Here is a 23554-nt window from a genome sequence, read left to right as displayed (position 1 = left end):
ATGGGAGTTAGGCGTCAACGTATAGGTTCTTGGGGACACTCACCCAGTGCACAGCCGAGGCCGTGGGACAATGCGGGAAGATGCCTCCTCTTTTTCTCCTGGATGAGGAGACCCTGGGGGGGCAGCAGGGGAGATGCTGTATCATCGCTTCCTGTTTCCTCCCAGCGGCGGCCTAACTGGCACGTGGTGGACACGGATGAGGGCCTGTCCCAAGGCTCCCGAGGCCCAGGGCCACTGCACTCACACCTGAAGACTCAGGCCGGGCCCTGTGACCTGGGCAGGCCCCCCGGGTGAATGGGGTGCAGAGCCCACCGGGACACCACCTCCACTGCGGCAGGGCTCCAGCCCCAAGAAGCTTAACGCACAGAATTTACAACTTCACATTTAAATTCTTCGGTGCCCTTCATGACTGAGTTCAGACTGATTCTCCTAAACCAGGAGTCTTTCCATGGGGTCTAGGCAGTGCCCCACCTTCCCTGACGGGCCAGGTCCCCGGAGCCACCCAGATTTGTCCTGTTGCCCCCGCCCCTCCCAGCTGTACCCCAATTCCAGGTCAGCCTCTTGCGCCCCACATACCTGCTTCCAGAGTCGTGCCCTCAATGATGTGATGTCTGCTACCAGCATGGTCACAAGGAAGCCACGCTGAAGGCCTGGATGTGACGTGGGCAGGGACAGCTTCTGGGCAGCGCCCCCGTCCGAGACTCACAGAGTAACCTGCGGCTCCTTTGCACACAGGCATTGAGTCTTAACAGGAACTTTCAAGGTGGCTCGACTTGAACTTACAAGTGACATTTCAGCAGGAGGCTTGGGGACAGACGCGCCCACAGACCTTATCTGTTCCTCTTTCCAATTAGTTTTAATTATACACTTCAGTTAGGAACCTCATTGCTTCAACATTAACCCTCAGTCGAGGATTTTAACAGAAAACAGAAACTGGGTGTCGGGCCTTCTGCAAAGTGAAAGGACCTACTAACCACAGCAGACACCACAGGTCGGGGGCTGAGAGCATCAGTCACGCACAGACCCACCTGCGGCCCCGCAGGAACTGGGAGGTAAGCGGGCATCGCTGAGCGTGCTTGGCAGCCAGGTGAGTGCGACCTCAGTTCCTGGACCTCGGGGCCACCAGAGGGGTCGCGGGGACGAGCTCTTCACCAGCTGGTCTGGAGGTATTTCAAGGCCCTGGAGAGCCAGGCTGGTGTGCGGCTCCGTGCTTGACCGGGTGGCACTGTCACCCCGCTTCTCAGCTGAGGACACATCCTATCTGAGAGCAGTGTCTCTTCTCATTTTGGAAAGGACCAGGCTGAACTGCATTGGCCACATTTACTTATGTAGTTAATATTCTTGGAGCACATGCTCAAATAAAATGTTATGAAACACGCTTTATAAACCAAAGCATTATCTACGTGGGTATTATTTCCCACCGTATAGTAAAAGCCCGTGTCTTCTTTCTCCTGATGTTTGTAAACATGGGCGCAAACCTTTCTGTTAGTGTCTTAAGGGAACTACTGAGAAGTTCGTGCTCAGACACCTTGAGATCAGAAGCCGATTGGTTCTTGTGGGTAATATTTATTGGCAGAAAAGAACAAAAGCCCTGTGGGCAGTGTGCAGAAGTAAACTGGCCCTGTCTGCACGGTTGTTTCAGTGGCTCTCAGGTCAGCCTAAGGGTAGCATCACCACCCTCACCATGCAAGTCTCACCCGGTGAAGAAAGACGTCGTGTGTCGAGCCCACTGACGCCCTGTCCTGTCGTGCTCCCTCACTTTACCTTGAAACGACTTACACAAAACAGGTTTGCCAACTGGCTCTGGTTTGGCTGTGGCACCAGGCCACCCCGCCCCACACCAGGGGGCGCGTGGGCGTCCCATGACCCTCGCGCTGAGTGACTCAGAGCTCCTTTGTAAGATGCCCCACGCCTACCAGGTAATTATTAAGACCCGGGTGGCTCTGCCCTGGTCTCCGTGAGCAGAGTGCGTCATGAGAAGGTGGTACCACCGGCTGACCGGCGGCCCGCAGGCTGCAGCGCCGGGGAGCACTGGCGTCCGGCTCCTTCTTGACGACTTTGGGCTACTGACTTTCAGCAGAGGAAAGACGTGAGGATCGGCAGCGTGTTTCCGAGTTGCTGTTTGTGGTTTCTGGTCAGCTGAGCCTGAGCCTCACACCCTGTCTCTCCCTCTGACTGTGCAGTTGCGGGGAGGAAAACTGGGAAGAAAGCTCTTGGGTAAGTTTCTGTCATTTGGCAATTTCGCAAATGCACCAGCTCAGTGGGTTAGTTTTTGGATTCACCCACCTTCCAGCTTTCTACCTGGCATCTTGGAAAGACGAAACTCCACTTCCCTGTACACGCCTGTGTGTGTGATTTGTGTGTTACATCATGCTTTGTTGGGGGGGGGCGAGTTTTGAGTTTCTAAAATAGTACGCGAAGTGGAAGGGCAAGGGCACTGACGTCTCTGTGAGGGAACCAGGCATTTCCCAAAGTCGCACTCGGCCCCCCCCCCCCCCGGGTCACCGGAACACCATCTGGTACCAACCCCAGAGATGCGACTGGGCAGACCGGTTTAGGGGTGGGGGAGGTGCCTCTGCAGCGTCTCCCTTTGTAGCTGGGGCACTGCCTTCCCAGCACCAGCCCTGCTGACCTTGCTCTGCTGTGACCTCTGTCCTGGGCATCACTGTAGGATCCAGCCCCACCCCAACTAGCTGTGAAAACCACAATTGTCCAGACTTGGCTCAACGTCCTGAGGGGGTGGGTCTAGTGCACGAGGCACTTTGGTGGACCCCACAAGCACAGCCTTGGCTCTGTAGCCCTTGAACCAACGTAATCTGAGCAAGGCTTTTAAAAAACAAAACACAACACTGGTTGTTATGGTGATGAGCTTGGCCAGCAGAGACATAAGGATTCTGTGTGTGCCAAGAAGGGTGCAGCCTTTAGCTTCAAGAGCATCATTTGCAACAGAGTGAGCCCTGCCCTGGCCTGGCCGACACTCACGCCGCAGAAGCCTAGGTGCGGAAGAGACTTTAGACCAATCTTGTCCCTTCATGTTTGTGGCTTGGAGGTTATTCGACCCTTCCAAGGTCACAAAGCCGGCAGGAGTAAAGTCTGGCAGGAAAGCAGGCCGAGACCCTAGCCCCAGCCTTTAGCACCTTCCAGGACGCTTGCATTCAAGCCATGGTCACCAGGTTTTGTGGTTCAAACTATGCTTTTCAGAAAAAGAAATAGACACAATGAATACTTGCAGAATGACTCTGAGAAGACATGCTTTTTTACGATAAACGTTTTTCTTTCCAAGAAGCTTTCATTTTGCCACAGTTGTTAAGGAGAACAGTGTCCGTGATAGCCCTCATTCAGGGGACTACGGAGACAGGTGCAGGGCCCAGCGCCACGGGGGCTCGCAGTGGGGAGGGGAGACTGGGCTCACCCCCGAATACCCCAGGGACAAGCAGGGACGATGGTGCAGGGTGTGTGTGGGGAGGGCGTGGGCAGGAAATTCCTACGAGGAAACCCCAAGGCCGGCATTCTCGCCAGACAGCCTCGGCAGGATTCTTGCTGAACAGGCCATGGAGGGTGGGGGACGCGGAAGCTGATCAAATCCCGCCGGGGGGTTTTTGCTAAATCTGAACTGAATGTGCAGGGACAGACCTAGGGTCAGGCCTGGAGAGCCAAGAGGAGCCCGGTGCGTGGGAGGCAGTCTTGGTCACAGTGGGCTGAGAGCCTGCTCCAGGACTTGCAGGAGTCCGGAGAGTGCTGTCCTGCTTTGGCCCGCTGTCCATGGAGGCTCCCGCGCTGTAAGCTGCCCTTTGGAAGCAGAGTGTGAGGCACTCCTCCTCCAGAGCCAGCCGTGCTGTCTTGGGGGGTGGAGCTGCGCCCGAGTTAAAGCTGGGGGAGTCCTCCGGACGCAGTCACAGCCCTTAGAGCGAAATGGGCAGTGAAATCTTACCACCCCTCTGCTACCATCTTTTAAAAATCTTTTTCTTCGTTAAACAAACGATGTGCATGTATTGCTTATGTGATCAGAGAAAGAGATGACGTCCCTGGCCACCTCCTCTAAAAAGTGCATTCCTACCCTGGGCTGTAGAATTCCACAGTCAGCCTCACCTTCAGCAGTCTGGGAAGCAGGACAGGTCACTTCACCTCCCCTGCATGAAAATCCGAAAACCAGCCGAACTCCACTGTGAATGGAAACCTTCTTCCCAGTGTGCGGAAGAGACACAGCGACTGTTGCTGCTTTATTTTCAAAGGGCGTTGGTCATTTAAACATCTTATTTCACCCTCAGAAGAGCCCTGAGCGTAGGTAAGGCGTGGTGGTCTTCACCACTACCTGGAAGTGGAAAGAAAACAACGAAGTGTGTCTTGGGGTCTGTCGGACTTTTATTTCAATGCAGTAAAATTACTGGGTCTCTCACACAGTCGGCCGGCGGTGGACGCGGGCGGGGGCACAGAGGCGAGTTTCTGTTTGTCTGTTCTCCCAGCAGCTGTGTTGGTAACCAATGACCCAAGTGCTGGGCACAAGAGTGGCAAAACCGCGTCCTCCCCCACGCGGCCAGAGTCTGAGTCAGAGGACACAGAAAACGAGTCCAGGGTGAGAGTCTGGGGAGGGCGGGCAGCAGGAGGACATGTGAGCGTCACGGCCAGCTGTGCCGTCCACATTCACACCTGAGACCGGGGCTGCAGGCTACGCAGGGCCTCTGGGACCTGTCTCGGCTGGTGGATCAGCCCAGGACTGCCTGACTCCAAAGCCACGTTTCTTATGCCAGGGAGGCTGCTCCTGGCTCTCCAAGGCCTGGCGCCCTACACCCAGGGGTGAACCCCCAATCCTAGGCCCCGAGCTGCGTCTTCCGGGGGCGACCTGGGGCAGGAGGCTGCGCTGGAGAGGCAGGCGGGGCCGAGGAGACTCGCCCCTTGCGCAGAACGCCCGCCTCCCTGGGAGGTGGTGGCAACACCGGTCCAATTCCTAAAGCGGTTTCGTGAGCGAGTCTCACAGTTAAGGCCACTTGCGAGGCAGCTGCGGCTCCGGGCATCACGTGGACCCTCCGGGCGGATGGTTCTCATTTCACACAGTTCTGAGCCCAGGGTCGGGGGTGGGGGTGGGGGTGGGGGGAGCCGGCCCGCGGAGCCAGGCCACCTGCCCGCGACCGCAGGGCTGTGGGGAAGCCAAACTGCCCTCGACGGCTCCTTCGCAGACGCTGGGGCCTTGGGTGGCTCGGCCCACGGACGCGGGCTGGGGCTGGACAGACGCATCACCGCCGCGGGCAGGGCGGCCTCCGCGGGCCCTCCAGGGGCCGGGCTGCGGGGGGGGGCGCCGCGGGGTCCCATGGGGCTCACTGGGGCGCCGCGGGCTTCCGTGGGGCCTTAAAGGGGCGCGTCCGCGCCGGGGCGGTGGGCACAGAGGCTCTGCCGGGCTGCGCTCCCCTCTCCCAGGCCGACACAGTCCCCGCGGGGTGAACCTGGGGTGTGAGGGGGGCGCCCGGGCGGGCTCACTGGGAAGGCCGCAGAGGCGCCCCCCTCGGCCGGCGCCCGTGGCTCGGCCCGCGCGCCCCCGCCAGCCCGCGCCAGTGGTAGCGCCGGCCGCCCTAGGCCCCGCCCCCGGGCGCGCATGCGCGGCGGCGGGGGCGCGGGTCGCAGCACATCCGCGCGCAGGTGGGCGGGCGCTCGGCGGCGTTCGCGTCCGCCAGTCTCCTCGGCGTTTCCTCTTGTCCGAGAGTCCCCTGTCCCCGCGCAGGGGAGCCGCACACCCACCGGGTCCGGCCCGCGGTGCTTGGCGGCCCGGCCTGGACTGCGGGCCGCGTGGGCCGGACAGGGGTAGCGTCGCCCGGTCTTAGGGTGGTATGAGCAGGGGTCAAGGTCGCCCAATCCGCAGGTGAGCCTGGGGTGGGGGGCGGGTCCAGCAGCTCTGTCCGCAGGTGAGCCCGGGGGGAGCGGGTCCAGCAGCTCTGTCCCCAGGTGAGCCGGCCGGGGGTCCTGCAGCTCTGTCCCCAGGTGAGCCGGGGATGGGGGGAGCGGGTCCAGCAGCTCTGTCCGCAGGTGAGCCGGGCGGGGGTCTTGCAGCTCTGTCTGCAGGTGAGCCGTGCGGGGGTCCTGCAGCTCTGTCCCCAGGTGAGCCGGGGGTGGGGGGAGCGGGTCCAGCAGCTCTGTCCCCAGGTGAGCCGGGCGGGGGTCCTGCAGCTCTGTCTGCAGGTGAGCCGTGCGGGGGTCCTGCAGCTCTGTCCCCAGGTGAGCCGGGGGTGGGGGGAGCGGGTCCAGCAGCTCTGTCCCCAGGTGAGCCGGGCGGGGGTCCTGCAGCTCTGTCTGCAGGTGAGCCGGCCGGGGGCCCGGCAGGGCCGCGGTGGGAGCGGGGCAGCGCCTTCCGAGGGGCACTGGTCGACCGGTGGAGACCGAGACCGTCCAGGCCGTGCTCGCCGGGGGTCGTGTCGCCCAGCACCTTATACGTGAAAATTAGAGCTGGAGCAGTAACCGCTCCAGGTAGCACCAGAGGTGTTCAGTGCAGGATGGTTTGTAAGGGCGGCTCTGAGGGGTCTCTGCCGCAAAGAATCTCTCAGAGAAGAAGGTCTGCAAGGGAAACGTGAACTTTATGGTAAGAGGAAAGAATTAGGCAGAAAGGCAGCGTGTAAACATTGACCCCTTTTCATGAAAAAAGTAAAAGTTCACGCTTAGCAAAAGGATTGACCCAGCTGGCCCCGGAAATAGTAGGTGCTTAAGCTGAGTGGGAGGACTGCAGGGTTTTGTTTTTGTATTTTTATGCTGCTTTGTATTTTATGAATTTTGTTCATTGAGCATGTATTTCTTTTAATTTTGGAAAAGATATGTTTACAAATGTCAAAGCGTCATTCTCTACACGTTAGAAACCTAATTCTCGTGCAAAGAGGGAGTGCTTGTCAGCTTGTGTTAACTCACTGAGGAAGGAGCCAGCAGGAGGAAGGAGCTGGCTCAGGGGCCAGTGAGCTGCAGGAATGCTGGGCGGGGCGGGCCTAGGGGCATCCTGTGAGGCAGTGACCACAGCCTCTGGATTATCTTCCCTGGGGGCGGCGGCGAGAGGAGAGTTATTGCTGGTTATCAAAGTTGCCAGGTAGGCCTCCCAGACTGTGAAGCCCAGGCCAGTCCCCGCTGAATGAGCTGTGCTGTCTCCTTTGCAAAGTCAAGTGACTCTCTGAGGTCGTGCGCAGTAACCCAGGATGATGTAACAAAGCAGGCTGTTTCCCTCTTGTCGACTGCACATCCCAGATTGGGATCAGTTTAGCGCCCAGTGAACAGAGGAGCTCAGAGATGTTCCTGTGTCCGTGTCAGAGCTGCAGGGGCCCTGGGGGCTGGAGTCCCAGCCTAGGGACTGGCCTGCCAGTCATGGCAGCACTGGAACCAACACTCTTAACTTCCTCAGAATGCCTGGTGCAGTGCAATGGAACAGCTGAAAGCACCAAATCCTATAAAGGAAAGAACGGGGCAAGGTTTGTAGATAGATTTTTCCTGCAGAGTCGAGGGGGAGGGGCTCTCTGTCCCCAGGGGTCACTCCTCTCGCAGCTACAGGGCAGTCTGAGCGCCTGGCTCCTGAAGAAGCCCTAGTCTGGGGCTCCAGGTGAGCAAGTGGGCAGCAGGGGAACGGGGCGCCCCCATGTCACCTGTGCCCTGGAAGGTGAGGGGAGGCAGTCAGGGCGGGTGGGCGCAGAGCCTTCCAGAACAAGTCTGACTGCACTGGGGGCACCACCCAGCCGAGGGGCAGCAGTGCCTCTGCGGGGTTTGGGGGGCCACCTGGGTCCCCCAGCCTGCAGCATCCCCAGGACCCAGGGTGACAGGTTGGACCAGACCAGCTGGCCCAGAAACGCTGTCGTGTAGGAGGGAGTGTGAGGAGGAAGTTTTGAGCATGGATCAGGAAGGGGGCGTGTTTGTGGGGGTCTGAAGGGTGCTGAGTATTGGGTCTTGCAGGGAGCCGTGTCTCTGATAACCCAGGGGCTCCCCTGCCTCCGCTCTAGCTCAGCTGAGACCTTAACCCATTTGCATTTCTTTCCTCAGATGAGACACTGTCTTTAGAAAGGTTACCTAGAGTCTGAAGGACCCAGAAGCCAGTCAGGTTTCTCTGTGGCATGACTTTGAAAGAATAGTGTTTTTCTCCTCGATTTCTGGGTCCTTGGAGCCAGTCCCCTATTACCCACCTGGAATGCTGGCTCCATCCCTGCCCCCCACTCCTTCCTTCTGTACCTCCCCCCACTGCTCTTGTCTCAAGCACATGGTCAGAAGCAGGCAGACCCAGTACTGGGGTCCCTGTTCTTGCTTGTTGCATGTCCCAGGAGGCTGGAGGCTGGGGAGTGCCTCCTGTCTCCTTCCCCTCCCAGTCCCCTACCCACCCCTTGGCCCCACATGCCTCCTGCTGCTTGTTGGAAGAGTTAGGGAGGGGAGGGAGGGAGAAGACAGGGGCTCATGGTCGGCTGTTTGCAGACTTTCCAGGATAATCGGATGTCTTTTTTTAATCTGACTTACATTTACAAGCACCTGCAGCTCATGGTAAGCCCCTTCAGTTATGCCTGGTTTAGGAAAAGGAAGGCTCTGAACATCCCTCCGGAGAGTCTCAGAATTTTACACCTAGAGGAGACTGGGAACCAGGCCAGTGCAGTGGTCCTGCACCTCCTTGGGGCAGCTGGGCACTTAAGAAGTAGCCAAGTCCCCTCCAAGGCAGTGGCGTCAGAATGCCTGGGGGTGGCAGGCCTGGACGTACCCCCAGAATAGAGAGAAGACAGCAGAGCTGCGGGCGATTCAGTGCCCCAGGACCAGAGCGCTGAGGTCCTGATCATGTGCCAGCCCAGGCCCCACGGAGTAGCTTCTTGATTTGAGGCAAATAACCAAGCCTGGGCTGTCTTACGGGAGTTGAAGCCTACCTTTCCCCATTTACCAAGTTAAGAGACCTAATTGATCTGCTTGGCACACAGTAGGTGCTTCCTGTTAGCTCCTGATGTCCCACTGAGCTCTGTTTGTGTCTTTGGTTTCTATAGTCAGATACTGGGGTCCTGCTTTCTTAGCTTCTAAGCAGTGAAACCAAGACGAGAACTTGCTGTTCTGTCCCAGGGCCCTGGAGGGCCCCTCACCTTCCTGAGCACCAGCCCTCGTTCTAGTCAGTCTCGGGGACCCTCCCGTTTCAAGGCAGAGGTTCCAAGGAAGGTAGGTGGCTGGGCCAGGAGCACGGTGGTGGGACCTGTGGGAGAGGATGAGGTGACGTTCCGGGGGAGCCTGGGCCGCAGTGGGGGGAGAGGCTCTTGCCGCAGACCCGTCTGCTGGGGTGCAGTTCTTGGTCCTGAGGCTTCCCTCTTGCCCAGCAGTGAATGTCCGTCTCCGCCCCCATGTCACCCTCCCCGTCAGTCTCACAGCACCCACCCTGTGGGGCTCGAAGGGGCTGCTGGGGGCCAGGTGGTTCTGAATCTTTAGTGAGAGGGCCGGTCAGGCGCAGCCACAAGAGGAAAGCCGCGTTTACTGTGCACTCGGGTCCTGAGACAGGGCCACGTGGGCCATGCAGGGGTGGTCAGGGTGTCGGGGGGCAGAAGATGGGAGGGAGGGGGGACTGAGGCCACGGCCTTTGTTGGGGTTTCCAGGGTCGGAAACTGGCCTGTTTTAATGATACTGTTGGACTTTGGGCTCCAGGGGTGTTCCTGGTTGCCTGGCTCCCGGCCTGGGTGATTCTGGCAGAGGAACGTTGCCTCCGGGGTGCAGGGCAGACGGGGAAGGCCTGGCCTGGCCTGGCCGGGTCAGTGGCATTTGTCACAGGCGTCCCCTGGTGGGGCCCTTTGCTGTAGGAGGGGCTGTCAGAACATCACAATAGGCAGGAAATAACGTATCACTCGCGCGCACACACACAGGTCAGAGCCACGTGCTCTTGTGGCCTCTTAGGCTAGTGTTGGGCTTGATCTGTGTCCATGTTGGCGTTCACGTGCGTCTCTAGGTGTGAAAGGAAACTGCGGTCTGGGCGTCGGGTGAGCAGAGCCTGTCCTGCGAGGTGTGCAGGAATGCGCAGCGGGGGCCGTGCGCGCCATCCGTCCGGCCTGTGCCAGAGCCGGCGCGCTGCCTGAGAAGCGGGAGGCAGGCCCATCTGTGGTTTTGCTTTGGTTCCAGAGCGTCGTCAGATGCAAGTGCAGTCGTCCGGCAGTTCCTGTGTTGTTCGTGGTGAGAGAGCGGGTGTCCTCTGCGTCCCTGGCCTGGCCGCGGGCTGCCTCCTCCGGGTTGGCGGTGAGGCCCGTGCCCTCCACTCCAGCGCTGGCCCTGCGCCCCACGGTCCTGTGGTCCCGTGAGACGCAGTCACCCCCCAGGCACTTTCTTGGTTTGCTGTCGTCCCCGTTTGCTTGTTTCTGTTGCCTGTGCCCTTGGTGCCGTATCTGTGAAGCCGTTGTCCAAACCATAGAAATAAGGGCCACAAGAGTGAACTGTTGATTTACGTTGTTGCAGAGACATTGTCTTAGTAGAACTTACTTGCTTCCTCAGGGGCAGCCACCGTTGGTGGGAGAACACGGACATTTGCAGGAGGGGCCTGCTGAGCTCCCGCCGTGGCCCTGGGCAGGTCGTCAGTGGAGAGCTGAGTTTAGGGGGCTCCTCTGAGGGCCCTCAGCTCAGGGAGGCGTGGAGCCCCTCATCCAGGGGGAGGTGGTGTCCCCCCACGAGGACTCACGGGGACTGCTGAGGGCGGGTGGAGCCACGTGGGGGTTGGGGAAGCCCAGGTGCCTGTCCTGCCCTGTGGAGATGGCATGGCACTGGAGGCCCCCATCCACTGGGTCTAGTCCAGCACACTGACCTTTCCTGCCCACGACCACACCTGGAGGGCAGCACAGGAGGACAGCCTCGTTCTGAGTCACGTAGTGGCCACGTGCAGGTGCTGTATGCGTCCCTGGATCTCACAGCTGGGCTTGGCCCCCACCTGCCCTGCTGGCAGTCTGTGCCCCTAGACATGGCTGACTCATGGTCATGTTGGTGCGTAGCTCTGCTGCCCGGACTGGCCTCCAGCCAGTTCCCGTCTCAGGTTCTGGAAGCATATGCTTCAGCAAAGTCCATCATAGCTTCACACACAGTGTTTCTTTCCTCCTGGGGGTCTGGACTGTCACAGCCTACCGCACGGGACGTCCCCCGGAGGGTCAGGACCGTGAGTTTCAGTCCCTGCCTGCACCCTCTGTCTTTAATTCCTTGTCTGTTCATTCTGTGTCACCAACATGTCTTCTCACTCTGGTTTTGTCTTCAAATACATGTGAGCACGGATAGGGAACTGTTAGCAGGTGTCTCATTGTAGTGTTCGTGTGCACTGGAGCCGTGCTGTGGCCTCGCTCCCATTGAGCCAACAGAAGGTGACTTCTCTTTTCTCTCCAGGTCGGAGACGGGTGCACAAGGGGCCCTGAGGCCGTGGCCCTGACTGCGTTTTCAGGGACCAGAGGCAGCGTGTGGACCTGGCTCTCCTCTGACACAGACACCAGCACCATGAGTCTTGTAAGTGACGGTGGGGCGGCAGGGAGCATCTTTGACCTGGACTATGCCTCCGGGAAGATCCGCTGGACGCTGACGGTGGCCGGCTTTGTCTTCTACCTGGGCGTCTTCGTGGTCTGCCACCAGCTGTCGTCCTCCTTGAATGCCACCTACCACTCCCTGGTGCCCAGAGAGAAGGTCTTCTGGAACCTGGCGGCCACGCGTGCCGTCTTCGGCATCCAGAGCACGACGGCAGGGCTGTGGGCGCTGCTGGCGGACCCGGTGCTCCAGGCCGATCGCGTGCTCGGCCAGCAGAACTGGTGCTGGTTTCAGATCACCACAGCCACAGGGTTCTTCTTCTTCGAGAACGTGGCCATTCACGTGTCACACCTGCTGTTCCGCAACTTCGACTTCTTCCTGGCCACCCACCACCTCTTCGCCTTCCTGGGGTTTCTTGGCCTGGTGGTCAACCTGGAAGCCGGCCACTATCTGGCCATGGTCACCTTGCTCCTGGAGATGAGCACGCCCTTCACCTGCGCCTCCTGGATGCTCCTGAAGGTGGGTGCTTCCCCCGCGGCTCGGGCTCGCTGGCAGCGCCCTCACTTGGCTGGAAAACAAAGTCTTTCTTGCTTCCAAATGCTTTTTCTCCGTTGAAGCAGTGCGCGTGTTTCTGTAAACTTTCTGTTTCACGTTATTTTACGCGTCACACGAGGTCCGCCCGCCCGCCAGACGTCCGTGTGCGGCTGGCGCGGGGCTTGTTCCCGTTTGACTGAAACCTCCCTGCTGATGAGCGGCCGGCCGTTCCCTCCCCTGCAGCCCCTTGCCACCACCGTTCCACACGCTGACCCTGTGAGTTTGACCATCTCAGGCGCCCTTGCGCGTGGCCACACCGTGGCGCCCTCCGGTCCCCGGCGTGTCCCCCGTGGTGCACGTCCCAGGGTGGGTCCGCGTTGCGTGTGGGCAGCGTCCTTCTTTTCTGCTCTCTGTGTGTGAGCGCATCTCTGTCGCCCACCGCCGCCCTCGCTGGTTACCGCCATTGCTCGCGTCCTAGTTTCTGCGAGTCACTCAGGGATGAACGTTGGGCGCTAATACCCCTCTGACGTCCTGATTTCAGTTCTTTGGGTAAATACGGAAGTGGGCGAGTGGACTGTAGAGTAGCTCTGTTTTTAAAAAACAAAACCTCAGCACGGTGTTCCCCGCTGGCTGGCTGGTGTGCGTTCCCACCAGCGGGGCGCCGGGCCCGGCCGTCCGCGGCCCCGCCTGCGCTTGGCGAGCTGTGACTGCTGGATGGCGTCCCTTGTGCTGTTGATTTGTGTCTCCCCGAAGACTGGCCACACTGCATCCGTTCATCTCTCTGGGGCCACTTGTGTGTCTCCTTTGGAAACCTGTTCAAGCCCTTGGCCTGTTTCTAAGTCAGGTTCTTGTGGGCTTATTTTGTATTTCTCCCTGTCGAGTCACAGTTCTTTGCGCGTGTCCAGGGTTAATCTCTTGCTAGGTGTACGGCTGGCAGACGCCGTCTCCCACCTCGTAGGTTGCCTTTTCACTCTGCGGCTGTCTCCTTCGCTGTGAAGGTGTCGCCCATTTGTTAATGGTCATTTCTGTTGCCTGTGCTCCTGGCGTCTTACACATGGCGTCGTGAAGCTTTCCCTGTGCTGTTTCAGGAGTTTGGGTTCCACGTCTCGGCCTTCCATCCGCTGCAAGCTGGCTTTTGTGTGACGTGTGAGGTAGGGCTCAGTGTCATTCCTCTGCTGCAGGTGTCCAGGCTTCCCAGCGGCATTGACTGAAGGGAGTGTCCCTTCCTGCTGTGTCTTTGCGTCCTTAGGAAAGAAGGTCCGGTGACCATAGTCCGTGGATGGTTTCCGGGCTCTCGAGGCTGTTCCATTGGTCTGCGTGTCTGTCTGTCTGTCAGGTCATGCAGTTCTGATTGCTGCAGCTTCGTGATGGAGTTTGAAGCCAGGAAGTGTGGTTCCCCCAGCTGTGTTCTTCTTTCTCAGGATCGGTTTGGCTGTTAGAGCCTCGTGGTTTCGTGTGAATTTGGGGGCGGTTTTTCTGTTTCTGTGAACACTGCCGCTGGGATAGGGCTGGGAGCGCGTGGAGCCCATGCCTCACGCTGGGGACCTTCCTGGTGACTGTCCAGGGCACTTGCTGTCCTCGTCAGCTCCTTGGTTTCTGTTCGGCACAGTGTTTGCATTTCCGTCTCTTGGGGACATTCTTGCTTTCTTGACACGCGTTGTCCTGACCTCCTGAGCACCCTGACAACAGTCACTGTCCACTCGGCCAGGAGCCGTGGAAGCCCACGTCTGCAGGGGCTTCTCCGGAGAGCTGGCCTGCTCCTCGGTGTGGGGCTCCTCTGCCTGGTTCTGCGTGTTCCGTGACACCCGTGCACCAGACAGAGCAGACGCCTCTCCCGTGCTCACCGCTGTCCTCGTGCAGGAGGACCCCCCACGTCGGCCCAGCCAGGGCTCTCTCCCCCACACTTCTCTCCTCCGAGGGCTTTCCCCCGGGGCCAGGGGAGCCTGATCTGACAAGGCAGGTGTGTCTTCTAGCTTCACTCGCTAAGTGCGGCTTAGTCGTCCCTGTGTGCAGATTCAAGGTAATAAGAGCTGGAAGTGAGGCTCGAAAAAAGGCTGAAATTTTCTGCTGGGAGGCGGAGCCCAAGGCGAGCGGAAGGGAGGCGGGGAGAGGTTCTGGGCGGGGCCCCGGCCGCGCTGACCCGCCGTCTGCCCGCAGGCCGGCCGCGCCGACTCCCCGCTCTGGAGGCTGAACCAGTGGGTGATGGTGCACCTGTTCCACTGCCGCATGGTGCTGACCTACCACATGTGGTGGGTGTGCCTGCGCCACTGGGAAGGCCTGGCCCGCAGCCTCTTCCCGCCGCACCTCGCACTCTTCCTCGTGGGGCTGGGCCTCCTCACGCTGGTCATCAACCCCTACTGGACCCACAAGAAGACGCAGCAGCTGCTCACCCCCGTGGACTGGAACTTCGCATCCAGGCGCCCCCAGCCCGCCCGCGCCAACGGCCAGCCGCCGCGGAAGAAGGCGCAGTAGCCCTTCAGAGGCTGTTCCTTGGCCCGGGGACACTGACCTGGAGCAGGACGAGGGGCTCCCACCTCCATTTGCCCCGGGAGAGACTGCTGCGCTGTGCTGACGGCCTTGCCTGCTGGGCTCGCCCCGTGAACACCGCGCCTCCGCGTGTGTGTCCGGGGAGGGGCCGCGTGGCGGGACACACCTCGGAACCTGCTCTTATCCACAGCCCCACCCCTGGTAGTGGGAAAGGGTCGTCCTCAGACAGGAAGTTCTGGGACCTGTTTCCCTGATGGGCGAGGGGAGCTGGTCTCGGCAGCGCCCCTGGTGGTGGGCGTGGGCAGTGACCAGCCTAGACTGGAGCAAAGGGGCTTCCCATGGGGCCAGGGAGGCTCATCCAGAAGAGTTTTGTTTCCCTGTCGTGTTGCTCGGTCCACACAGCAGGGGAGACGTGACTAATCACATTTGTCTAGATTTTACAGCTGTTTTTAATTCACTACGTTGCCAGTAGGTGCCCCAGCCAGACTGTAACTCAGAGGTGGGTGTCTCCGTGTGGATTTCAGGTCAGGGTGGTGGTCACTTTCCCTGGGCTGCAGGGCCCTCCGGACAGCGCCAGGCCCCATTTCCTCACCTCCTGAGGGCGAGCCCCGTCACCGCCCTCGCTGAGCAGGGCCCGGCGGGGTCTGCCCACCGTCGCACAGTGTTACTGACAGCTGTACGAGCATCTTGTTCTTCCCGAGAGTGTGCAATTAAGTGAGATTAAATGCAATTGAAATGCAAGTTAAAATGAACAGTTTGTATTGATTGAAAGCCCCCTCACAATGTTTTGGTAAAACACATTCACCCGTGGTGAGAATCGCGTGCGCCGGCCCAGAATGGCGGACGCGGATTTCCGGTGCTCTGACGTGAGGAGACGTAATGCCTGGTCATGTCATTTTAAGAACTGACTTCAATGTTAAAACTGTCCCGTGAGTCGTGTCCCTGCCGAGTCGCCCTCGTGCTCACTGGAGACCCTGGGCTCCCTCCCGGGCCCCGAGTGGTGGGAGCAGAGAGAGAGCGTGGTGTCTCCGCCCGGCAGAATTTTAGTGAAGTAACTGCTGTTGACAGAACCCAGAAGCTCGTCGCTTCTGGTCGCAGCACTGTTGCCTCACTGTGCGTGTGTTCTCTCTCACAGACACAAAACCTGATAGTAAGTCTTCACATCTTCAAAACTCAGTTTAAGGTTTGAATTGTTCAGGTTCATTTCTGCCTGACCCTCCCTGGGGCTCAGCCTCTACACCCGGCATCTCCACGAAGATGCTGGCAGCACGGGGTGGGGGGGGGTGTGCCAGGGAGCACGTGGCCGGCCTCCACCCGCCAGCTCCCGGGAGGACCATGAGGCGGGGCGTCCGGGCAGGAAGGGCCTTTTGCGCCCCGATGACGCAGCACCAGGCGCCTCCTGCCCGACAGGCGTTGCCTTCGGGCCGCGGGTGCTCTGCGGGCTCCAGCAGCGTGTGGGGAAGCGGCCGCGGAGAGACACCCGCGTGGCTGTTGAAGCGCAGGGTGGGGCTCGGCCCCTTCTTCGCCCTCAGACCCAGGCCCCTCAGGGTCCTGACCTACTGAGCTCCACTGCTGCTGGCTGTCCAGTTTCCCCAGGCCTGCATTGAGCACCTGGGGTTTCTCACTTTCTCAAGCCTATGGATGGAGGGCTGCCCTGGGCCACAGGAAGCAGTCCCTCTGGGATCAGAGCACCCAGAGAACGGCTCCAGCGGGTGCCCCTCGGGGCCTCCCTCCTCAGGGTTCCAGCCAGACTGCCAGTCCCGGGCTCAGACCTGACCTGTCCCTTCAGGACAGAGTTCACCAAGGCTGGCGGCTCTGGGAGGGACCCTGCACTGTGGGCCGCAGCCGCAGGAGGAGGTGGACCGGATGCCAGGTGAGCCAGCGCCCCCCCACCCCCCGACAGAGCCACTTCGAGTTCTGATCAAGGATCTCAGCTCCCCCAGGTAAACGCACCGTGTTTGCCCGCACTTCCGCAGTGCACATGGGCGCTTAGAGCCCACCTCTGTCTGCACCAGATCCCCATGCTCCTGGGAGAGCTCATTCATTCAGTGTTTCTCTTTTTACGTGTCTTCCTTTTCTCAGTGACTACGGTGTGCAGTGGTGCGTGCTGTCCTCCCTGATCGTGTTTAGGATGCAGTGGTGTGGAAAACTCAGAAATCTCTATTTTCTTTCTCTAATGACTGGGGACCCGGAGTGTTCTGGAAACCTGTCTAGGTGAGCGCCCGCCACGGAGAGCAGGAGTCCCAGAGCACAGGCGCCGGCCTCGCAGGGACACCTAACCCGACACGGTGGTGACAGGTATAGGCCCCTTTTGTAGCCTGTCCCCCTGCTGGGTGCCTCCCTCACTGTGGTGCAGTTTCACTGTTACGCGCCAGTCTCTGGAGGCCTTGGTGTGGCGGACTGCAGGTCTGCCCTCCACCCCAGATTCACACGTTGGATTCCTAACCCCAGTGCGATGGTGTCAGGAGGAGGGCCTTCGGGAGGTGCTGAGGTGCTGGGGGTGGGGCCCCCACGGTGAGACCGGAGAGCTGTCGCCCCTGCCCCCTTCCAGCTGAGTCTGCACAGAGGAGGGCGTGTGCAGGCCGGGAGACCTGGAACCCGCCCCCGCCGTCAGCCGGAGCGTCAGCCTCCGGGTCTGCGTGCTGTCAGAGCAGCTCCCGTTCCTCGGCCGTACACGCCTGCAGCCCCCAAGCAGTCAGAAGAGTCCAAAACCCAGCCCGTCACCGCCACCCGCAGCCATCAGGGGGTAAGTGTCAGGGCTTCTGGTCCGGGAGCCCCTGCTGCTGCTTCCCTGGGGACTCTGCTTTGCCGCTTTCCACTTTGCAGCCTTCACGACGCTTGCGGCCTTGTCAGAGGTAAGACATAAAATGCCAGACCGCAGTTGGAAGCGGGCGTGTCTCAGCCAGTTTTTTTGTTTGTGTTGAGACAACCCTCAGTTCTTTTCCCAGAAACTTCAAGCCTGGTTGCTCTGCCCCAGAGGCTTTACTTCCACGCGGGGCGGACCCAGAGCACAGGGCTTTGCGGCCGGGGGGGCTGGGTGTGCAGAGTGCCGTGTTTCAGAAGTTCGAGGCCGGCCGCACTGGTCTCCCGTTCTCCGTCTTCCAGTGACTGCTTGTTTCACAGTGAAACATGTAGCCTCTTAAAAAAAGTGATAAGCTGAAAAGAACATCGCTGAAAATGATGGGTTGCATTCTAATTTGGAGCCAGTTACCCACTGGACTGTGGGGTGAACCTTAATCAGTTCATCCTTTGCCATCGGGGCTGTCTGCCCCCCTCGCCCCTCCAGCGTCAGGTGCCCGGAGCACGGGCTGGCCCCAGGGTCCTTCCTGCCTGCCGCTGTTTCTGACCACGTCCTTTTTCTCTCCCGGGACAGGATGCCCTGCTCTGTGTTGTCGCTGCACTGGGCTCAGCCGTTTCCGTGGAGAAGGCCCGGTTCCTGGGAGGAGTGGTGTGTGGACATCGGGGCGTGAGTCCGAGGTGGGCTCGCTGCTCGAAGGTCGTAACCTCCGGGCCGTCCTGCTCCAGCGCAGGGCTCCCTGCCTGCCCCTCCACCCTGAGCAGTGAGGACCTGACACCAGCGGCAGTGTGCGTCCAGGTGTGTGCAGAGATGCAGAACTGCGGCCCGCAGACACACATCCGGCCCCTACGAGGAGGCTGCTGTGTGCTGGCGGGGTTCTCTTCCTCACTCAGAGGGTGTACAGAGCGCTGTGTTCAGAGTTCCTTCGGTGCCGTCCTCCCAGCCCCCTTCAGGTGAGCACGTTCATCGTTTGAGAGACAGGTCCCCTCGTCGCTGTTTGCATTCAGTCTTAGGTCTTGTCCGGTTCTTGTTAATTTGATTGTATGTTTGAGTATGTAGAACATAACCCAAAAGTCAAAACTGTTCAAAAACTACGTTCAGAGAAAAGTCACTCTCTCCTCAGTTCCCGCATCCTGTTCCTTCACTCTTCGTAAGTGACAGGCTTCGTTCGTTCTAACAGCTTTCTTGAACCGTAATTCACGTGCCATTCAGTTCCCTGCTTCGAGCGTCTAGGTGAGGAAAGCAGCAGTCGTGTGCCACCTTCGTCTGGTGACTGATGGTGACAGACCTGCCGTGATGGTCGTTTGTGCCGCACAGAGGTGACCACCGTGTTGTGTGACAGGAACTAAACAGCGCTGTGGGTAATTACACTGCAGAAAGCGACAGGCCCAGAGCAGGAGAGCAGACTGGTGTTACCAAGGTGGGCGGGGGCTGGGGGCCTGCAGGAAGGCAGCGGGAAGATCGAACGTGCAGCTGTGAGTCAGGGAGCCCCAGGGCTGTGAGGCACCGCGCGGGCAGCATCGTTCACTCTGCTGCGCGTCGCAGGTGAACGCACACAGAGCAAACCCTGAGAGTCCTCGTCGCAAGGGGAAAACATTTTTTCCTTCCGCACACACTTTCTAAAGTCAAATCGATAGCTCTTCGTTACATGTGGATTTTAAATCATCTGGAAAATCTTCAGCCCAGGTTAGAGGGTGATCGTGTGGCCTCGCTTCTCCCACATTTCGATCTCTGGTCCACGTAGCTTCACTCTTGCGTGTGGTGTGATGGACGGATCGCGTTTCGTCTTTTTCCAGAAGGCTCTCGGGTTGTCCCAGCACCGTGCGCTCAGGAGTGCGTTTGGTGTCCTGAAGGGAGACCCGCCCTCCTGAGCTGAATTCCCTGCGTGTGCGGCCCCGTCTCTGGACGTCGCTGCGCCCTGTGGGGCGGCGCGGCACAGCGTTCGTTTTCGTGGCCCCGTGCTTGTTCTTAGTGTTTAGATGAACTGTAACATCGGACAGTTTTTGTCGAACGGCAGGAAAAAAGTTAATTGATACTTTATCGAGGTCCCGTCAATTTCTCAGGAACCTAGTGACACAGAGACTCCCCGTCCCAGGACGAGGAAAGCCTTTGCAGCACTGGTTCTGCTCTTCCCGGCGCATCACTGCGTAGCCACTGCCCACCACTCGGGGTTCTGCCGCAGGCGTCACGGCTGTTTGTCTGGGCCCGGCTCTGGTCTGCGTGGTCCCCCGGCTGCCCTAGAGGGCCCAGGACAGCCTCGCCAGGCATTCCTTCTGCTGCGTCTTGTTGTCATAATGCTCCCGAGGCCAAACTCCTCCTGCTCACCGCACGACAGGCCAGTAAACTAGGCGACGAGGTGCTCGGGCAGGAATGACGACTTCATTGGGAAAGCCGGCAGACCGAGAAGATGGGGGACCAGTGTCCCCAAGCAGAATTCAGGCCCCTCTTATACTAGAAAGGGGAGTGGGTGCTTGGTGGTGGCAAACTTCTTGGTGTCGGAATCCTTTGTTCTTGCCGCTTGTCCGCTGTCCGCGTGGGTCAGGTCCTGGCGTCCCTGTAAACCTCCAACAAGACAAGTGTGATTCTCCGTCCCGCAACGTCTTCTCTCTCTGAATGGGAGAGTGTTCTGCCCTTACAGGTCAGAGCCCTGAGAGTGGGCTTTCCTGTGTGTTTCAGGCTCTAGGCGACATTCTGTTACAAAAGGTGCAGAACCAGCAGGACTCAGCCCAGGAGACGGAGCACAGGGTTGGAGCCACAGGAGTGGATCCAATATGGAGTCAGGTGTGTCCTTTCTGTCACCACAGAGCCAACCAGACCAAGGGCGGGTGCCCAGCGAGAGCCTTGCTGAGGGCTGGCGGCTGTCCTCGGGCCGACACGCCCCTCCTGGTGTCCAGGGCGTCTTCAGAGCCCCTGACACGGGCTCTGCCCATGCCCGGTAGGTGCCCCCCCCCAGGTGCCTGCATCCTTGCTGTGGGGAGAGGGCTCCTCTCCTGCTGCGTTTGCTCCCCGGTTTGCCTGCAGGCTCTGCAGGTGTTTACGTCCCCCCCACTTGCTCAGGCTGAATGCAGAGGTGCTCGGCTTCCTCTCCAGCTGCTAGGCCTGCAGGTTCCCCTCATCAGGACTTCCTGTGAGGATGCGTTCTCTCGCTCTCGTTTCCACGTGCAGCCTGGGGTCCGCGTGGTTCCCGTCCAGTTCGCCAGTGCTGCCCCCCGACGGCTCCTGGCTCCGCAGGGTCGGCTGTGCGGTGTGGACGCCTTCGGTCCAGCCTGCCGTGGGCCAGGGGGTGGCCTGGGGACCGTCGCCACGAGTGTGTGCTGGGCGGGCACCCCCCCCCCGAGTTCTGCCACGTGGCCAACAGGACATCCTCACCAGGGCCCATCATGCGCGCTCCCAGCGTCCGGCTCCCTTGCCCAGCCCAGCGTTGAGGCTCACGCCCGCGATGACGTCAGAGCCGACCTCCCCTGAGCAGGGCCACTTTGTGTGGCAGGTGGCGTGTGGCCCTTTCACCCTGTCCCCTCCGGCTGACAGGCGGTGGGTTGTATCCAGGTTCCTGCTGTCAGGTCGGGCCCCCTGAGTCTTCTGTGCGTCTGTGCGTCACTCCTCCCGGGCAGACACCGGGCGGGGGGGGTTCTGATCTACCAGGAGATGCTGCGCTTTCCTGAGGGGCAGAGCAGAGGGAGAGGCGGGTTAACATAGCAGCTTTTTAAAATTCTGACATCATTTCAAGTAATTTTTTGTTGGTTTCCTGCAAAAAAAGTTATTTCTTCTTCTGGAACCTTCTAAAGACCAATCAGTGAGTGTTCTACCCAGGCTGTCTGACCTGGGCCGTTCCTGCTGGCTGTGTACACGAGGAAATTAGGCGTCAGAAGGACCTGGATGGCCATTTTAGGTTGAGGCCTCCTTCACTGGGGCTTCCCCAGCAAGTATTTGCAGGTGTAAATCCCACACGTGTCGTACGGGAACCTGGCCTGGGTGTTGGCTGGAGGCTGGCAACCTGTCATTCCTTTCTTTTGTTTTGAAGCTTTGTTCCCCGTCCCAAGGTCGCTTTGTTGGGCAGAAATCACTGGTGAGGACCACGTGGTGGGCGGGTGTGCTGCTGTGGGCCCCACTCCGGGGTCGAGCCCAGGGTCACCGCAGCCCTCTTACACGTCTCCGTTTCTCCCCTTGGAGGCCTCGGGCCACCGCGGGCGGTCGGAGCACTGAGTGGCCGGCCCTTACGCCCCACCCCAGCCGGGCGCGGTGTGAAGTAAAGTGAGTGGGTTCCCCTCTAGGGACAGCAGCCCCGTGTGCGGACCTGCCCCCACCGCTCCCACAGGCTTCCCAGTTGCCGAGGGAGGCCAGTGCTGGCCGGGAGGTGTCCCTTCTGCCAGGCTGCAGGCTCTCAGGAGGGGTCTTCGTTTTTGTCCCAGCGGTCTCGGTGTGAGTAGCTGATTAGGGGGTGTTGGCAGGCCAGCCTCCCACCCAGTCACCCAGCCCAGCTGCGCTCGGTGTCCCACAGATCTTCCCAGTGTCTCTTGACCGGGGCGACCCGCGTGCCTCTGCTTGAGAACCTGCTCCTCCAGCAAGGAGTTTATCCACTGCCAGGTAAGGCAGGACCAGCCAGGAACGGGAGCGCCGGGACTCGGGAGGGGCACACCAAGCAGGCCGGTGGAGCACAGGCCCCCGTGGGTCCCAGTCTCCGCGTGGAGCTCGGGCAGCGAGGCGTCTGCTCGGGGCCCACCGCAGTCGCCAGAACTGTCCGCTGAAGAGAAGCACAGCCTCAGAGCTGCCAGTTAGGGTTTCCTTGGGGCCTCACTGAGGCTTGTATCCCAGGAGCCCGCCTCTCAGGGGGGTCAGGGAGGAGCCAGGGTGTATGGATTTTTTGCTGGAAGGAAAAAAACATTAGTCGAATAGAGATTACTGCTTATCACACACACGGCAAATAACCCCAGACCTTGCAGGGTAACAGTTTTAGTGCTTTTCTGTGTATGGGAAGATGCAAGGTTCAGGGGTCACTGAAATCTTTGAACATGCATTCTAACCGTCTAGCGCTGGTTTCTGGCGCACAGAATGCTTCCTGTTTCTCTCCATCCTGAATCCGCCCCCACCCCAGGGCACACCACTGCGCGGCCTCGGGCTGGGGGCTTGAAAGTGCGCACCTTGTTTGCTGGAGTGGCAGGTGACGCTGCGTCCTCCCCCCCGCGAGTCAGGTGGCTGCTTCGCTTTCCGTGCATGAACCGCTGTGCCTGTCAGTCGGGACGAGTGGTCACGTAGGTGTTGGTGCCTGGTTAGTCCTGTGCGACCATCTGCAGTGCTTTCTATCCTGTAATGTCGATGTGCTGACAGTTCACCTTGTAAACAGACAGTGTGAACGTTCCTCACTGGTAAACACAGAGTGTAAACATGTCATGGCTCTGACATTTTCTCTAGCTCTACTGTAAGAACGCAGTATAGTGCATGTACCACATAGAAGGCTAACGGGCTGTGTTGTCAGTAAGGCTTCTCGTTAACAGAAGGCCGTGAGCAGGTAAGTCTGGGGGAGTCAGAGTTACGTGCAGGGGGAGATTCCCCAGATGGCAGAGTAGGACGGCCCTGAGCTCAGCCCCTCGCAGGCCGGCCAGAACCACAGCAATCTGCAAGGAAACTGCTGCCAAGAAAGGCCAGACCCTGCCACTGAGGACCCCATACAGTGAGGCTGGGCGGGGGGCCAGAGTCAGGATGGAGACCCGAGGAGGAGGGGCTGACGACAGAGCCAGAGGAGCCTCCCTTTGTAGTGAGTGGATGTGAAAACAAGCTTGTGGCATTTTAATCTAATGAGTGTTTTCATCTGCTGTCAAATACTGATTATTAAAATGTGCACTTACTGGAGAATTTGCTGGTGTGTGGCTGGATCCAGGGAACCCTAGACCTGTGACGTGGTGGTGTCTGCACAGGGCCTCGCCTCACTGCTGGTGGGCTGTGCCCTGCCTGCCAGCACCAGGGCCACCTGCTGGGGTGGCGGCGGTTACATTCATGAGAGGTCTTGTGCAGTTGTTTTTAACTGCACGCCTGTAAAACTCTATTTTATTTTGTAAATGAATAGGGCTTTAAAATGCTCGACTTAAATTTTTTTTTTCAGTTCTATGAAGGACTTAAAACAAGCTACATTAAGCGTAGCTAAAATTATTTAGTGGACTAAAAAGTGTCAGAACTTCATTTCCAGGTGTTTTTCTGGCAAACGGTTTACAGTCAATTAAGGGAAAGACGTAAAACCGGACAAATAAATCCTGGAGCTTCAGTCAGTCTTCACCTTGGGGCTATTTCGGG

At 59.4% G+C, this 23554-nt stretch overlaps 1 protein-coding gene across 8 annotated transcripts; it reads left to right on the top strand.

Annotated features, from left to right (window-relative positions):
- The first annotated feature begins 1953 nt into the window (after window positions 1-1953).
- On the top strand, window positions 1954-23116 carry CLN8 (CLN8 transmembrane ER and ERGIC protein). Of its 8 annotated transcripts, none has more exons than XM_032468377.1 (4): window positions 1954-2217; window positions 11320-11436; window positions 11560-11970; window positions 14143-23116. In XM_032468377.1, the coding sequence occupies exons 2-4, from the start codon at window positions 11428-11430 to the stop codon at window positions 14455-14457; spliced, it is 735 nt and encodes a 244-aa protein (XP_032324268.1). In that variant the 5' UTR covers window positions 1954-2217; window positions 11320-11427; the 3' UTR covers window positions 14458-23116. The 8 variants fall into 8 exon arrangements, with proteins under 8 accessions (XP_032324268.1, XP_006178308.1, XP_032324266.1 ...); XM_032468378.1 differs by lacking the exon at window positions 1954-2217 and adding an exon at window positions 5614-5631; XM_032468376.1 differs by lacking the exon at window positions 1954-2217 and adding an exon at window positions 5715-5851 and having other exon boundaries at window positions 14143-23090.
- Window positions 23117-23554: the final 438 nt, after the last annotated feature.

This window comes from Camelus ferus, chromosome 26, assembly GCF_009834535.1.
Source record: "Camelus ferus isolate YT-003-E chromosome 26, BCGSAC_Cfer_1.0, whole genome shotgun sequence".
Taxonomy (NCBI): Eukaryota; Metazoa; Chordata; class Mammalia; order Artiodactyla; family Camelidae; genus Camelus; species Camelus ferus.
Note: the sequence above shows the minus strand (reverse complement) of the source record. Positions and strands in the feature narration are given on the sequence as shown.